Below are 11528 nucleotides of genomic sequence, written 5' to 3'. Positions count from 1 at the left end.
GAGATTTTGTCTCTCTTCTTTAGCCATGTTACCAGTTCCTGGAGAAGGGTATCATGCTTGGAAAAGCTGAGGATCCTTGAAGAAGAGAAAGACTTCCAATGAGATGGATTGGTACAGTGGCAGTAACAGTGAACTCAAATACAACAGCAGTAAATGATGGTGGAGTCTTGAGTCCTGGTATGGAGTTATAGGATCAGCACTGAATTGAGAATCATAGGGTCAGCAGTGTTTCACTCAATTGTGCATACATAGGGTTGCTATGAGTAGGAACTGACTCCGTACTGCCTAACAGCAGTAACAACCAAATATTTGGCAATTAATTGTGACATTTCAGCTTACCTGAAATAAAGAGAAGTCTTAAAAACTTTCAGAAAGAAAGCTGGTCATATATTAAGATTTGGTTTAAGAATAGAATTTGGTTTGGCACTTCCTCAGAAAGTTGGAAATACAAATGCCCTATGACCCAGAAATCCCTCTACTTGGTATGTATCTCAAGAAATAAGAACCAGAACAAGAACAGATACATGCATACCAATTTTTATCAAGTACTATTCGCAATAGCAAAAAGATGGAGACAGCCTAAATACCCATCAATGGAACAGTGAATAAACAAGCTTTGGTATATACACACAGTGGAGTACTGTGCAATGTTGAGAAATAATGGTGAATCATTTCACAATGTGAATGAACCTGGAGGACATGCTGAATGAAATAAGTCAACCACAAAAGGGCAATTATTATGAGACTGCTTTTGTAAAGGCATCAATTATTCTACGATCTTCCTTATTCACTGTCCAGCTTTCGCATCCATATGAGGCTATTGAAAACACAGTGGCCTGGGTCAGGCGCACCTTAGTCCTCAAGCTGACATCTCAGCTCTTCAACACTTTAAAAAGTTCCTGTGCAGCAGATTTGCCCAATGCAATACGTCGTCTGATTTCTTGACTGCTGCTTCCGCAAGTGTTGATAGTTGATCCAAGAAGAACGAAGTCCTTCACAACTTCAATCATATGGATGCGAAAGCCGGGCAGTGAATAAGGAAGATCGTAGAAGAATTGATGTCTTTGAGTTGTGGCGTTGGAGGAGAATACTAAAAGTGCCATGGACTGCCAAAAGAACCAATAGATCTGTTTTGGAAGAAGTGCAGCCAGAGTGCTCCTTGGAGGCCAGAAGAGCTAAGCTTCGTCTCGCATGCTTTGGACATATTGTCAGGAGGGAACAGTCACTGGAGAAGGATGTCATGCTGGGTAAGATGGAGGGTCAGAGAAAAAGAAGAAGACCTCCAATGAGATGGATCAGCCAGGTGGCATCATTGATGGCTTAAGTGTGGCAGCGGTAGTGAGGTTGGCCCAGGATCGGACATTGTTTTGTTCTGCTGTGCATGGAGTCGCTATGAGTCGGTTCCAACTCTATGGCACCTGACAACAACAACAACAACAACACTTTTATAAAAACTCAAGAAAAGGTTTTCATACTAAAAGAAACTTCTTTAATAGTTACCAAGGGTGGGAGAGTAATTCACTGGCTAGAGGGTATAAGACACATGTTAACTTGGGTGATGGGGAAGGCACTATTCAAGAACAAGGAGGTTGGCAGCAGAATGATGAAGACAGGTAAAGATACAGAGGGTATGTAAGGGCTAAAGGAAACAACACAGCCTTTGGAACAGCATATATATATATGCTGTTGTTTAGTGCTGTTGAGTCAGTTCCAACTCATAGCAACCTTATTGTATAGCATTTTTAGGGAGCAGCTGTTGAGTTTGAACCACCGATCTTGTGGTTCACACTGACCTTGTGATCCAGTGCTTTATCCCACAGCACCACACCAGGACTGTATATATGTGTGTATATATATATCCCACAATCCTATAAGAGTATGAAAGAGAATATCTGTATCCCACAGCGAGAAAGCAAGACAGCTTTGGTTGCATGGAGAGTATTGCAGTTCACTGAGATGAAACAAAATGTATAATTTGTTGAATGTGAACGTGATGATGTTGTCTGTAAACCTTCACTCAGTTCACAATTTTAAAAAAGAAGAACTTTACTTCCTAATAGCTATATTGGAAACTAGCAACAATGAGTATTGCTTTAAAAATTCTGAGGGAAAATAAATTTCAACCTAGAATTCTACATATATTCGGTCATCTTATAAATTAAGTGGTAAAGTTCCCTTAAAGAAAATCAATTACTCAGTCTAATAAATAAAATCTCAAGAAAATCTTTTCAGGAAATCACTGAAGAATACTTTGTTCCTTTAAAATGCTACTATGTGCTATTCAGAAAAGATATTCTGACACATATGGTAGGTGCAAAGAATTGTCAGGAGAAACAGAGTCCCAGGACGGTAGTAGTGCAATATGCCTAGATTAAAGCATAAGAACAAAGGACATCAGGAGGTGACTATTTGATAGTTTTCACCATGTGGAAAATACTCTTAAATGATGTATTGTTGGAGTGCACAGGAAAAAACTCTCATCATTAAGTATTGGCAGCAAAAGTAAGGAAATTGTAGTACACCCCTTCAGCCTATGTGTCTATCCATGCATTTACTTACAGATTACTGTATTTGCAGGCCAAATCAACATTTTTAGACTTGCCCAAATGAAATTCCACCCCTTGTCTTATCAGTTTGTCGTACTGTGGTGGCTTGTTAGTTGCTGTGTTTCTGGATGCTATGCCATGGGTATTTTAAATACCAGTAAGAGTCACCCACAGTGAACAGCTTTCAGATGAGCTTCCAGATGAAGATGGTCTAGGAAGAAGGAGAGATGAACTACTTCCAAATATTTAGTCACTGAAAACCTTATGAATAGCAGAGAAACACTGTCAGATATATTGCTGGAAAATAAACCCCTCAGGTTGGAAGGAACTCAAAATGTGACTGGGAAAGAGCTGCCTCCTCAAATAGAGTTGACCGTGATGATGTGAATGGAGTAAAGCCAGTGGTAGTAAAGCCCTTGGGACCTTCATTTGCTGATGGGACACAACTCAAAATGAAGAGAAATAGCTGTAAACATCCATTAATAATCAGAACATGGAATGTACGAAGTATGAATCTAGGATGGAATGCAAAAACATCGATATTTTTAGGCATTAGAGAGCTGAAATGGGCTGGTATTGGCCATTTTGAATCTAACAACTACATGGTTTACTATGCCTGGAATGACAAATTGAAGAGGAATGGTGTTGCATTCACTGTCAAAAAGAACATATCCAGATCAGTCATGATGTACAGTGCTATCTGTGATAGGACAATACCCATGAACCTACAGGGAAGAACAGTTAATACCACTGTTACTCAAATTTACATACCAACCACTAAAGCCTGTGAGGATGAAATGGAAGAATTCTACCATCTTCTTCAATCTAAAATTGATCAAACATGCAATCAAGATGTATTGATTATTACAGGTGATTAGAATGCAAAGTTTGAAAACTAAAAGGAAGCATCAATAGTTGGGAAATCTGGCCTTAGTGATAGAAATTATGCTGGAGATAACATGATAGAATTCTGCAAAACCAATGATTTGTTCATTTCAAATACCTTCTTTAGACAGTCTAAGAGACGACTATACACATGAACCTCACTAGATGGAATACATAGAAATCAAATGGACTATACCTGCAGAAAGAGATAATGGAAAAGCTCCATATCATCAACCAAAACAAGGCCAGGGGCAGATTGTGGAATAGACCATCAATTACTCATAAGAAAATTCAAACTGAAGCTGAAGAAAATGATAACAAGTCCACAAAAGCCAAAATATGACCTTGAATATATCCCATCTGAATTTAGAGTTCATCTGAAGAACAGATTTGATACAGTAAACACTAAAGACCGAAAACCAGAAGAGTTGTGGGATGACATGAGGAACATCATACATGAAGAAAGCAAAAAGTCATTGAGAAGACAAAGAAAGAAGGAAAAGGTCAAAGTGATGTCAGAAGATGCACTGTAATTTGCTCTCCAATGTAGAGATGCTAAAGCAAATGGAAGAAATGAGGAGGTACAAGAGCTGAGCAGAAAATTTCAAAAGGTAGCGGGTCAGAGAAAAAGAGGAAGACCCCCCCCCCTCCCAGTAAGATGGATTGGCCAAGTGGCAGCATCGATGGACTCAAGCGTGACAACAGTAGTGAGGTTGGCCCAGGATCGGGCAGTGTTTTGTTCTCCTGTGCATAAGGTCATTATGAATTGGTACCAACTCAATGCCACCTAACAACAACAAAGATGTTGGGGTTAAATCAAATAGTAGACATAAAAGGTTTAGTGTACTGTCTGGTAATATGTTTTTGTTGTTGTTAAATGCTATCAAGTCATTTGTGACTCATCACGACCCTGTCTAGGTTTTCCAAGGAGCAGCTGAACTGCCGACCTTGCAGTTAGCAGTCAACTGCTTGTTCTATAGTACCATAGCATGAGTCCGCCTAATAATAACATGTTGTTAAGTACCATTGAGTTGGTTTCGACTCCCAACGACCCTGTATAGGGTTTCCAAGGAGCAGCTAGCTGGTGGATTTGAACTTCCAAACTTGTGGTTCATAATCCAGTGTGCATCCTACAGTGTATTACTATAAGTCTGCCTAATAATATAGATGGTGCTTAATAAATATTAGTTTTCTCTCCAGTTGAGTGAAAAAATATACCCACACATAAATATAATTTTTTTGTTTTGTTTTCTTTCCATAGCATTTATCTAGTCGACAGAGTGTGCAGCAAAGTACATCCCAGGTAAGTAACTTGACCAGACCTCCTAGCCTTTTCCCTCTAGTTTTTCTTTTAAGAGTTCACAACTTATGGGTGCACCAAGAAATGATAGACACCACTGAATATCTTGGTTTTGGGGTGTGATTATGTGGTGCCTTTTATTTAAGGAGTCCTGAACTACAAGCAGATTTGGCCATTCTCCACTCTTCTGTGCAAATTTACATAAGCACAGTTGAAAGAAAGTAGACTGAGACTAAAATAAGTCTGAGAGACATGGAGAATGTTATTTGAAGTGGTAACTATTATCATCTTAACAATATAAATCAATTGCTTCAGTGTCATGACTTCATCTACAGTAAATGACTTTGAAAATGGTTCCCTAGAGACTGAATTCACTGTAATTGGAGTTACAGTTCACATAATTGCTCTGCTGTATGCTTGCCCACCTCAACTTAAGCCTATCATACAACACCTGCTACTAGCAGAGAACACACTTTTGTTGTCACTCTAAAGTAATCCCCTTCAGCACTATGAAGAGAGATAGTCACTTAGTTTTCATCTTATTTATAATTAGTGTAACGAATAAGAAACAGAAATCGCTGTTTTTGCCTTTATCATTAGGTAGATACAATGCGACCACGGCATGGAGAAACCTGTCGGATGCCAGTGCCACATCACTTCTTCCTCAGCCTGAAAAGTTTTACCTACAATACCATTGGGGAAGATACTGATGTCTTCTTTTCCTTGTATGATATGAGAGAAGGCAAGCAAATAAGGTAAGAGTTACTGGGTATTCTGACTCTATTAGAATACTTTGGCCTGGGTCACGAGCATCTCTAGTCCTCAAAGAAGATAGATGCACAGATGAGTCAAAATAAAACATAGTAACCTTTTATTAGCTAGGAATTTGGTACCAAACTCCCAGTGTAGCTTGAAGTCATGAAAAGCCATACCATATGAAGACCTCATTGTTATTTTTCTTTATGGAAGCTCATGTAAAAATCTTAGCTTGTTGTACCTCAGAATGAAAAGAATACATAAAGCAAAGTAAATGCAAGAGAGAAGGCCAGCCCCAGAGCACAGAAAGTCCTAGGCCTAACTTGTTGAATATGAGAGAAAGGATTTGCAGGAACTTAGACTTATAGCACTTCTTCCTTTCTGAAGGCATTTCACTCTCAATGCCATTGCATTCCTATGAAGAACAGAGCATCTTATGAGCAGAGGACATGGCTGTCCTGCCTATGCCATCATTCCAGTTGGAGGGGAAGCAGGAGAAGTGTCCCACATGCAGTAGACCATGTGGTAAGGGCCTTCGGCCTAAGCAGTCATAATAGTCTTCTCTCTTTCAAATTCAGAAATCCATGAGACTTAGGCTTCCCTTCTTCCAGAGGCCATCAAGCTGTGATGGGGATGGAATGACCTTTGTAACCAATGTGCAATTTTAGGGAGTCTATACATTACTCTCTGTTTGTCTTCTAGGTGGAACAGTATGAAAATAAATATTGGATTCTTTTTATTTTGCTTTGGATCTTCTGTGTTAAGAGTGTTTGTGTATGTTTTGTTTTTTAGAGGTGTAGTTTGTTTTCATTTTACTTAAAATTTGAGAAAAGCTGATTGATTGTTTGCAATGATATGTTACACGTTGGAAAATTAAAAATGGAAGAACAAAGCAAGCATACCATATTCCACATTTCCTCTGATTGTTTCTATTTTCAAAAGAAAAGGAAACAAACAAAAAAACAACAGGTAAAGCCCCATACTTCACATTGTGGTAGAAATAAAATGATACAATCTATTGATCAGGGTTTACCTTGTCATCAGTGACTGTCAGTGTGGGCCCTTGGGAAAACTGGTAGAGAATGTGTTAGAGGTGGTGACAGCAGCCAAAGCTGCTACATGCAAACAGAACTGCAGACCAGGCCAGTGATTTATAAACTTATTTATTATGTGAATGTATAAAGGGATCCGTTCTTCAAGCTAAATTTTATGAGAAAATCTGGTATATGAAACAGGTAATAAATACTCCACAGCTGAAGTGGGTAAGAAGCTAACAGGAATGTCACTATACCCCTCTTCCCCACCTGTGGAACCCTCAAAAGTCCATGGGTTGTAATTTGAAAACTAGAGTGCAATGCTTTGCCATCTTGAGTGTATGGACTATGTCTTCTTACTGTAGAATCTCATATAGTACTTATGCTCCGTACATATTTTATTGTGCTTATTGAACTGAGTGTGGTGGTTGCCATATGATAAGCCCTGGACTGTGAACCACAAGGTCAGCAGTTTGAGTCCACCAGCTGCCCCTTGGGAGAAAGCCAAGTTGCTGTGCTCCCCAAATATTTATAGTTTTGTAAAAGAACAGACTCATCAGCACTTAACAACAACAGCAGTTGAACTGAGAATATCAATACCCCATAGAACCACCCCACTGTTCTGGGGATCTTCAGTGTATCAGTTGTTCAATTGTTATATTGCTCAATTTATTTTTATGATTTAGCATCAAGAAACTATGAAGCATTTTTTAAAGAAGAGAGATAAAAACAAAATTCTTTAGCTTTTCTGAAAAATTTTTGAACATTTCAAAATTCCTGGATATTAGAGAATTATGTCACCTTCTTATTCAAATAGGGAAATTATAAGGTCCTTAGCTGGAAATATTATCTAGTTTGCTTAGTTAATAGTTATCTAGTGAGCAGAGTTTTATATCTTGATCTAAAATATATAAATAATCTTTCTTTCCATTAGGATTAATTCAGTTATATAAACTGAAAAAATTTAGGGCATTGAGCTCCTGTTACCAGAGAGGAATGCTTTCATTATTGCTAGATAGTACAGTGGTCATATATTATTCTCTCAAAACAGTTTTAGAAACCACTGAAGGGTAGGGGTGCTTTACATCAGGAGCACATAGTTACTCACACAAAGCAATTGGTTTAATTGTTGCTTATCATCAACAGAACTCTTTGAATAAGTGTCTTTTTAATCAAATAGTGTGTGTGTTTAAAATGTTTATATACTATGAATTGAGTGAAGGTTTATAAAGCAGATTCTCAGTTTTATATTTAACAAATCATATACTTTGTTTCATATCTTAATGATTACAGTTCCCTCTATCAAACAAATTAACCTACTTCCTCCCTGTGGTTCTTATTTCCATTCCACCTTTCTTGCCATACCTTAAGGAACTTTGTCCTTAGGCAAATGTTTCCCTTTTGATCTTGAATGTTGTTGTCCCCCACCCACCCCCATATACCTATCTACCACTTGGTTGAAGTTTAGGCCCCGAGGGTGAATTCTTTTCCAGAACTGCAGGGTGACCAAGTACCATAGTTTCAAATTCCTCCAGTCTTTCTGACCAATAAGTGAGGTATTTTTTTTATAATTTGAGTTTTGTTCCACATTTTTCCCCACTCTTATCCAGGACCTTCTAATGTGATCCCTTTCACAGCAGTTGGTAGTGGTAGCCAGGTACCATCTACTTCTGGTCTCAGAATTATGGCAACAAATGTGAACATGTTCCATTGATCCATTCGTTTAGTTGATGTGAACCATCTTAAGTTTTCATCACTGTTCTGAATTCTACCCATGGAGAAACCATTAGTTGTACCTTGGAAAACCCACTCCAAGGTATTTGGAGTGGGTTTTCAAGATTCCAGTTGCTGTTCCGGTAGGTATTTCACTCCTGGTATGGCACTGTAGGTTAATGTGCTGTACTAAAAAATTGGTTTGAATCGCAGGGTCGGTGGTTCAAGCTCACCAGCTGCTCCTCAGAAACCCTCTACAGGGTCACTGTTGATCAGAACTGACTCTACAGGACTCAACAACAACAACTCAACAAAGTAGAATGTAGAACATTGCCTTTGTGGACTAAATTATGCCAGTTGACTGTGATGCCCCTGAGACTATGATCCTGAGCCCTCAGACCTAGGAACTTGTTGCCTCAGGTGTTTGGTAAAGCCTAAGAAGTTTTCATCATTTTGTACCGTGTTCACAGGTGTGTTTGCAACAAAGTTACAAATATCCTCTGTCAAACCTTAGGTTTCTGTGCGTATATTCCCACTCTTCTTCCCATACCTGTTCAGCCTGTATATCTGTCCATGTATCTACCTTCAGAACACGGTTGCTGCAAGGTTGCATGTTGTTGTTGTTAAGTGCCACTGAGTTGGTTCCAACCCATAGCGACCCTGTATAGGGTTTCTGAGGAGTGGCTGGTGAATTTGAACTGCCATCCTTGCCATTCAAACAGCTTTGCAGTCTGGCACATTAACCTACAGCACCACATCAGGACTGCCTGCAAGGTTGTATAGATAAAAGTATTTACCACTATTCCCTTTAACGCTTGCATTCTTCCCTATATCTTCACCTGTCCTCATCATTCTGCTATAGCTCCCCTCTTGTTACATATTGTCTTTCTTGTTACCCAACTTGACATATGTCTACCTTCTATCCAGTGAATTATTATTCTCCCTTCCTTCTCACCCCTAGTAACCATCAAAGAATATTTCTTTTAGCATGAAATTTTTTTCTTGAATTTTTACAATAGTGGTCTCCTACAATATTTGTCCTTTTGTGATTGACTAATTTCACTCAGCATAATATCCTCTAGGTTCATCCGTATTATGACATGTTTCACTGATTTACTGTTATTTTTCGATGTTGTGTAGTATTCCCTTGTGTATATGTACCAAAGTTTGTTTATCCATTCTTCCATTGATGGCCTTTTAGGCTGTCTCCATCTTTTTGCTATTGTGAATAGTACTGCAGTGAACATCAGTGTGCATATTTTTATTTGTCCTGGCCGTTATTTCTTGTGAATATATACCAAGTAGAGGGAATGCTGAGTCATGTGGTATTTCTATTTATAAATTTTTAGGTAGCATCGTATTATTTTCCATAGTGGTTGCACCATTTTATAGTCCTACCAACAATGTAGGAGGGTCCCTCACCAGCATTTTTTGTTATGTTTTCTTGAACTTTTCTAGTAATGCTGAGGTGAGATGATATCTCATTGTTGTTTAGATGGAATTTAACAACAACAAAAATGGTTAATGTGGTACTGCAGGAAATGCGCTGTACTGCAAGGTCAGTTTGAGCCTCAAGGTTGGTTCAAACCCACCAGCTGATCCTCAGAAACCCTATGCAGGGTTGACTCAATGGCACTTAACAAAATGTTAATAGTTGAACACTCACAGAAGCAGCAGTCAAGAAATCAAATGACGTATTTCATTAGGCAAATCTGCTGCACAAGACCTTTTTAAAGTGTTGAAGAGCAAAAATGTCAGCTTGAGGACTAAGGTACACCGGACCCAAGCCATGGTATTTTCAATAACCTCATATGCATGTGAAAGCTGGACAGTGAATAAGGAAGACCGTAGAAGAATTGATGCTTTTGTGTTATGGTGTTGGAGGAGAATATTGAAAGTGCCATGGGCTTCCAAAAGAACCAACAGATCCATGTTGGAAGAAGTGCTGCCAGAGTGCTCCTTGGAAGCCAGGATGGACAAACTTCATCTCTCATACTTAGGACATATTGTCTGGAGGGACCAGTCGCTGAAGAAGGATATCATGTTTGCTAAGGTGGAGAGCCTCAGAGAGAAAAAGAGGAAGACTCCCAGCGAGATGGATTGGCAAAATGTCAGCATCAGTGGTCTCAAGCCTGTCAACAATTGCGAGGTTGGCCCAGGATCGGCAGTGTTCCGTTCTGTTGTGCATAGGTCGCTATGAGTCAGTACCGACTCAATGGCACCTAACAACAACAAAATGAATAATGGTTATGAACATTTCTTCATATTTTTGCTGGGTGCGTGAATGTAGTCTTTGGTGAAGTGTCTGTTCATGTCCTGTGCCCATTTTATAATTTTTTTTTTTTTGTCTTTTTCTTACAGAGGTTTTGTAATTTTCTGTAAATATATTGATTAGTTACTTGTCTGATAAGTCATTGCAAAAACTTTTTCCCAGTATATGGACTGTCTTTTGACTCTTTTGGTAAAATATTTGATGCACAGTATATATCTAAGTTTTAGGATGTCCCAGTCATCTATTTTGTATTTTCCTGTTTGTGTGGTTTTAGTTATGTTTGATAGTGTACTTATGCCATGTATCAGAACCCCTAAATATATCTTAATTTTTTCATTGTTGATCTTTATGGTCCTAGGTTTTACATTTAGATATATAATCCACATTTAGTTTGGTTTTGTATATGGTGTGAGATACGGGTATTGTTTCATTTTTCTGTAAATGGATTTCCAGTTTTGCCAGCAGCATTTGTTGAAGAGACTATCACTTCCCCCATTTAATGTGTTTTGGCCCTTTGTCAAAGATCAACTGACTGTATATGAATGAATTTACTTCTGGGTTCTCAGTTGATCAATGTATTTTTTGTTGTACCAGTACCAGGCTGTTTTGACAGCTGTGGCTGTATTGTAAATTTTAAGATCTGTAAGTGAAAAGCCTTCAACATTGTTCTTCTTATGTAATGCTTTGATTATCCAAGGTCTCTCTTCTTTCCATATGAAGTTAATGATCAAGTGTTCCACATCTTTAAAGAATAATGTTAGAATCTGGATTAGGATTGCTTTATATCTGTAGATTATGTTCAGGCATGTATGACTTAATTATTTTGAGGAAATTTCCTTTTATTCCTATTTTGTTGAGTGTTTTTATCAGTAGTGGATGTTGGATCTTGTCAAATGCCTTTTCTGCATCAATTGATATAATCGTGTACTTACTTTCCTCTGTTTTATTTATGTGGTAGGTTTACATTAATTTTTATTTTTAATATTTAATCATTCCTTCATACTTGTTATGGATCCCACTTG

General features: G+C 38.3%; 1 protein-coding gene across 1 annotated transcript in view; it reads left to right on the top strand.

Annotated features, from left to right (window-relative positions):
- The window catches only part of DOCK3 (dedicator of cytokinesis 3), a 716589-nt gene that overhangs the window by 415759 nt on the left and 289302 nt on the right, over positions 1 to 11528 (top strand). The window contains exon 9 of the mRNA XM_006873644.1: positions 5378 to 5486. Within this exon, the coding sequence (XP_006873706.1) occupies positions 5378 to 5486 (109 nt within the window). The remainder of the gene's footprint in view (positions 1 to 5377; positions 5487 to 11528) is intronic.

Source organism: Chrysochloris asiatica, unplaced genomic scaffold (genome assembly GCF_000296735.1).
Source record: "Chrysochloris asiatica unplaced genomic scaffold, ChrAsi1.0 scaffold00246, whole genome shotgun sequence".
NCBI lineage: Eukaryota > Metazoa > Chordata > Mammalia > Afrosoricida > Chrysochloridae > Chrysochloris > Chrysochloris asiatica.
The sequence above is the reverse complement of the archived record's forward strand: the minus strand, read 5'-3'. Positions and strand labels throughout refer to the sequence as shown.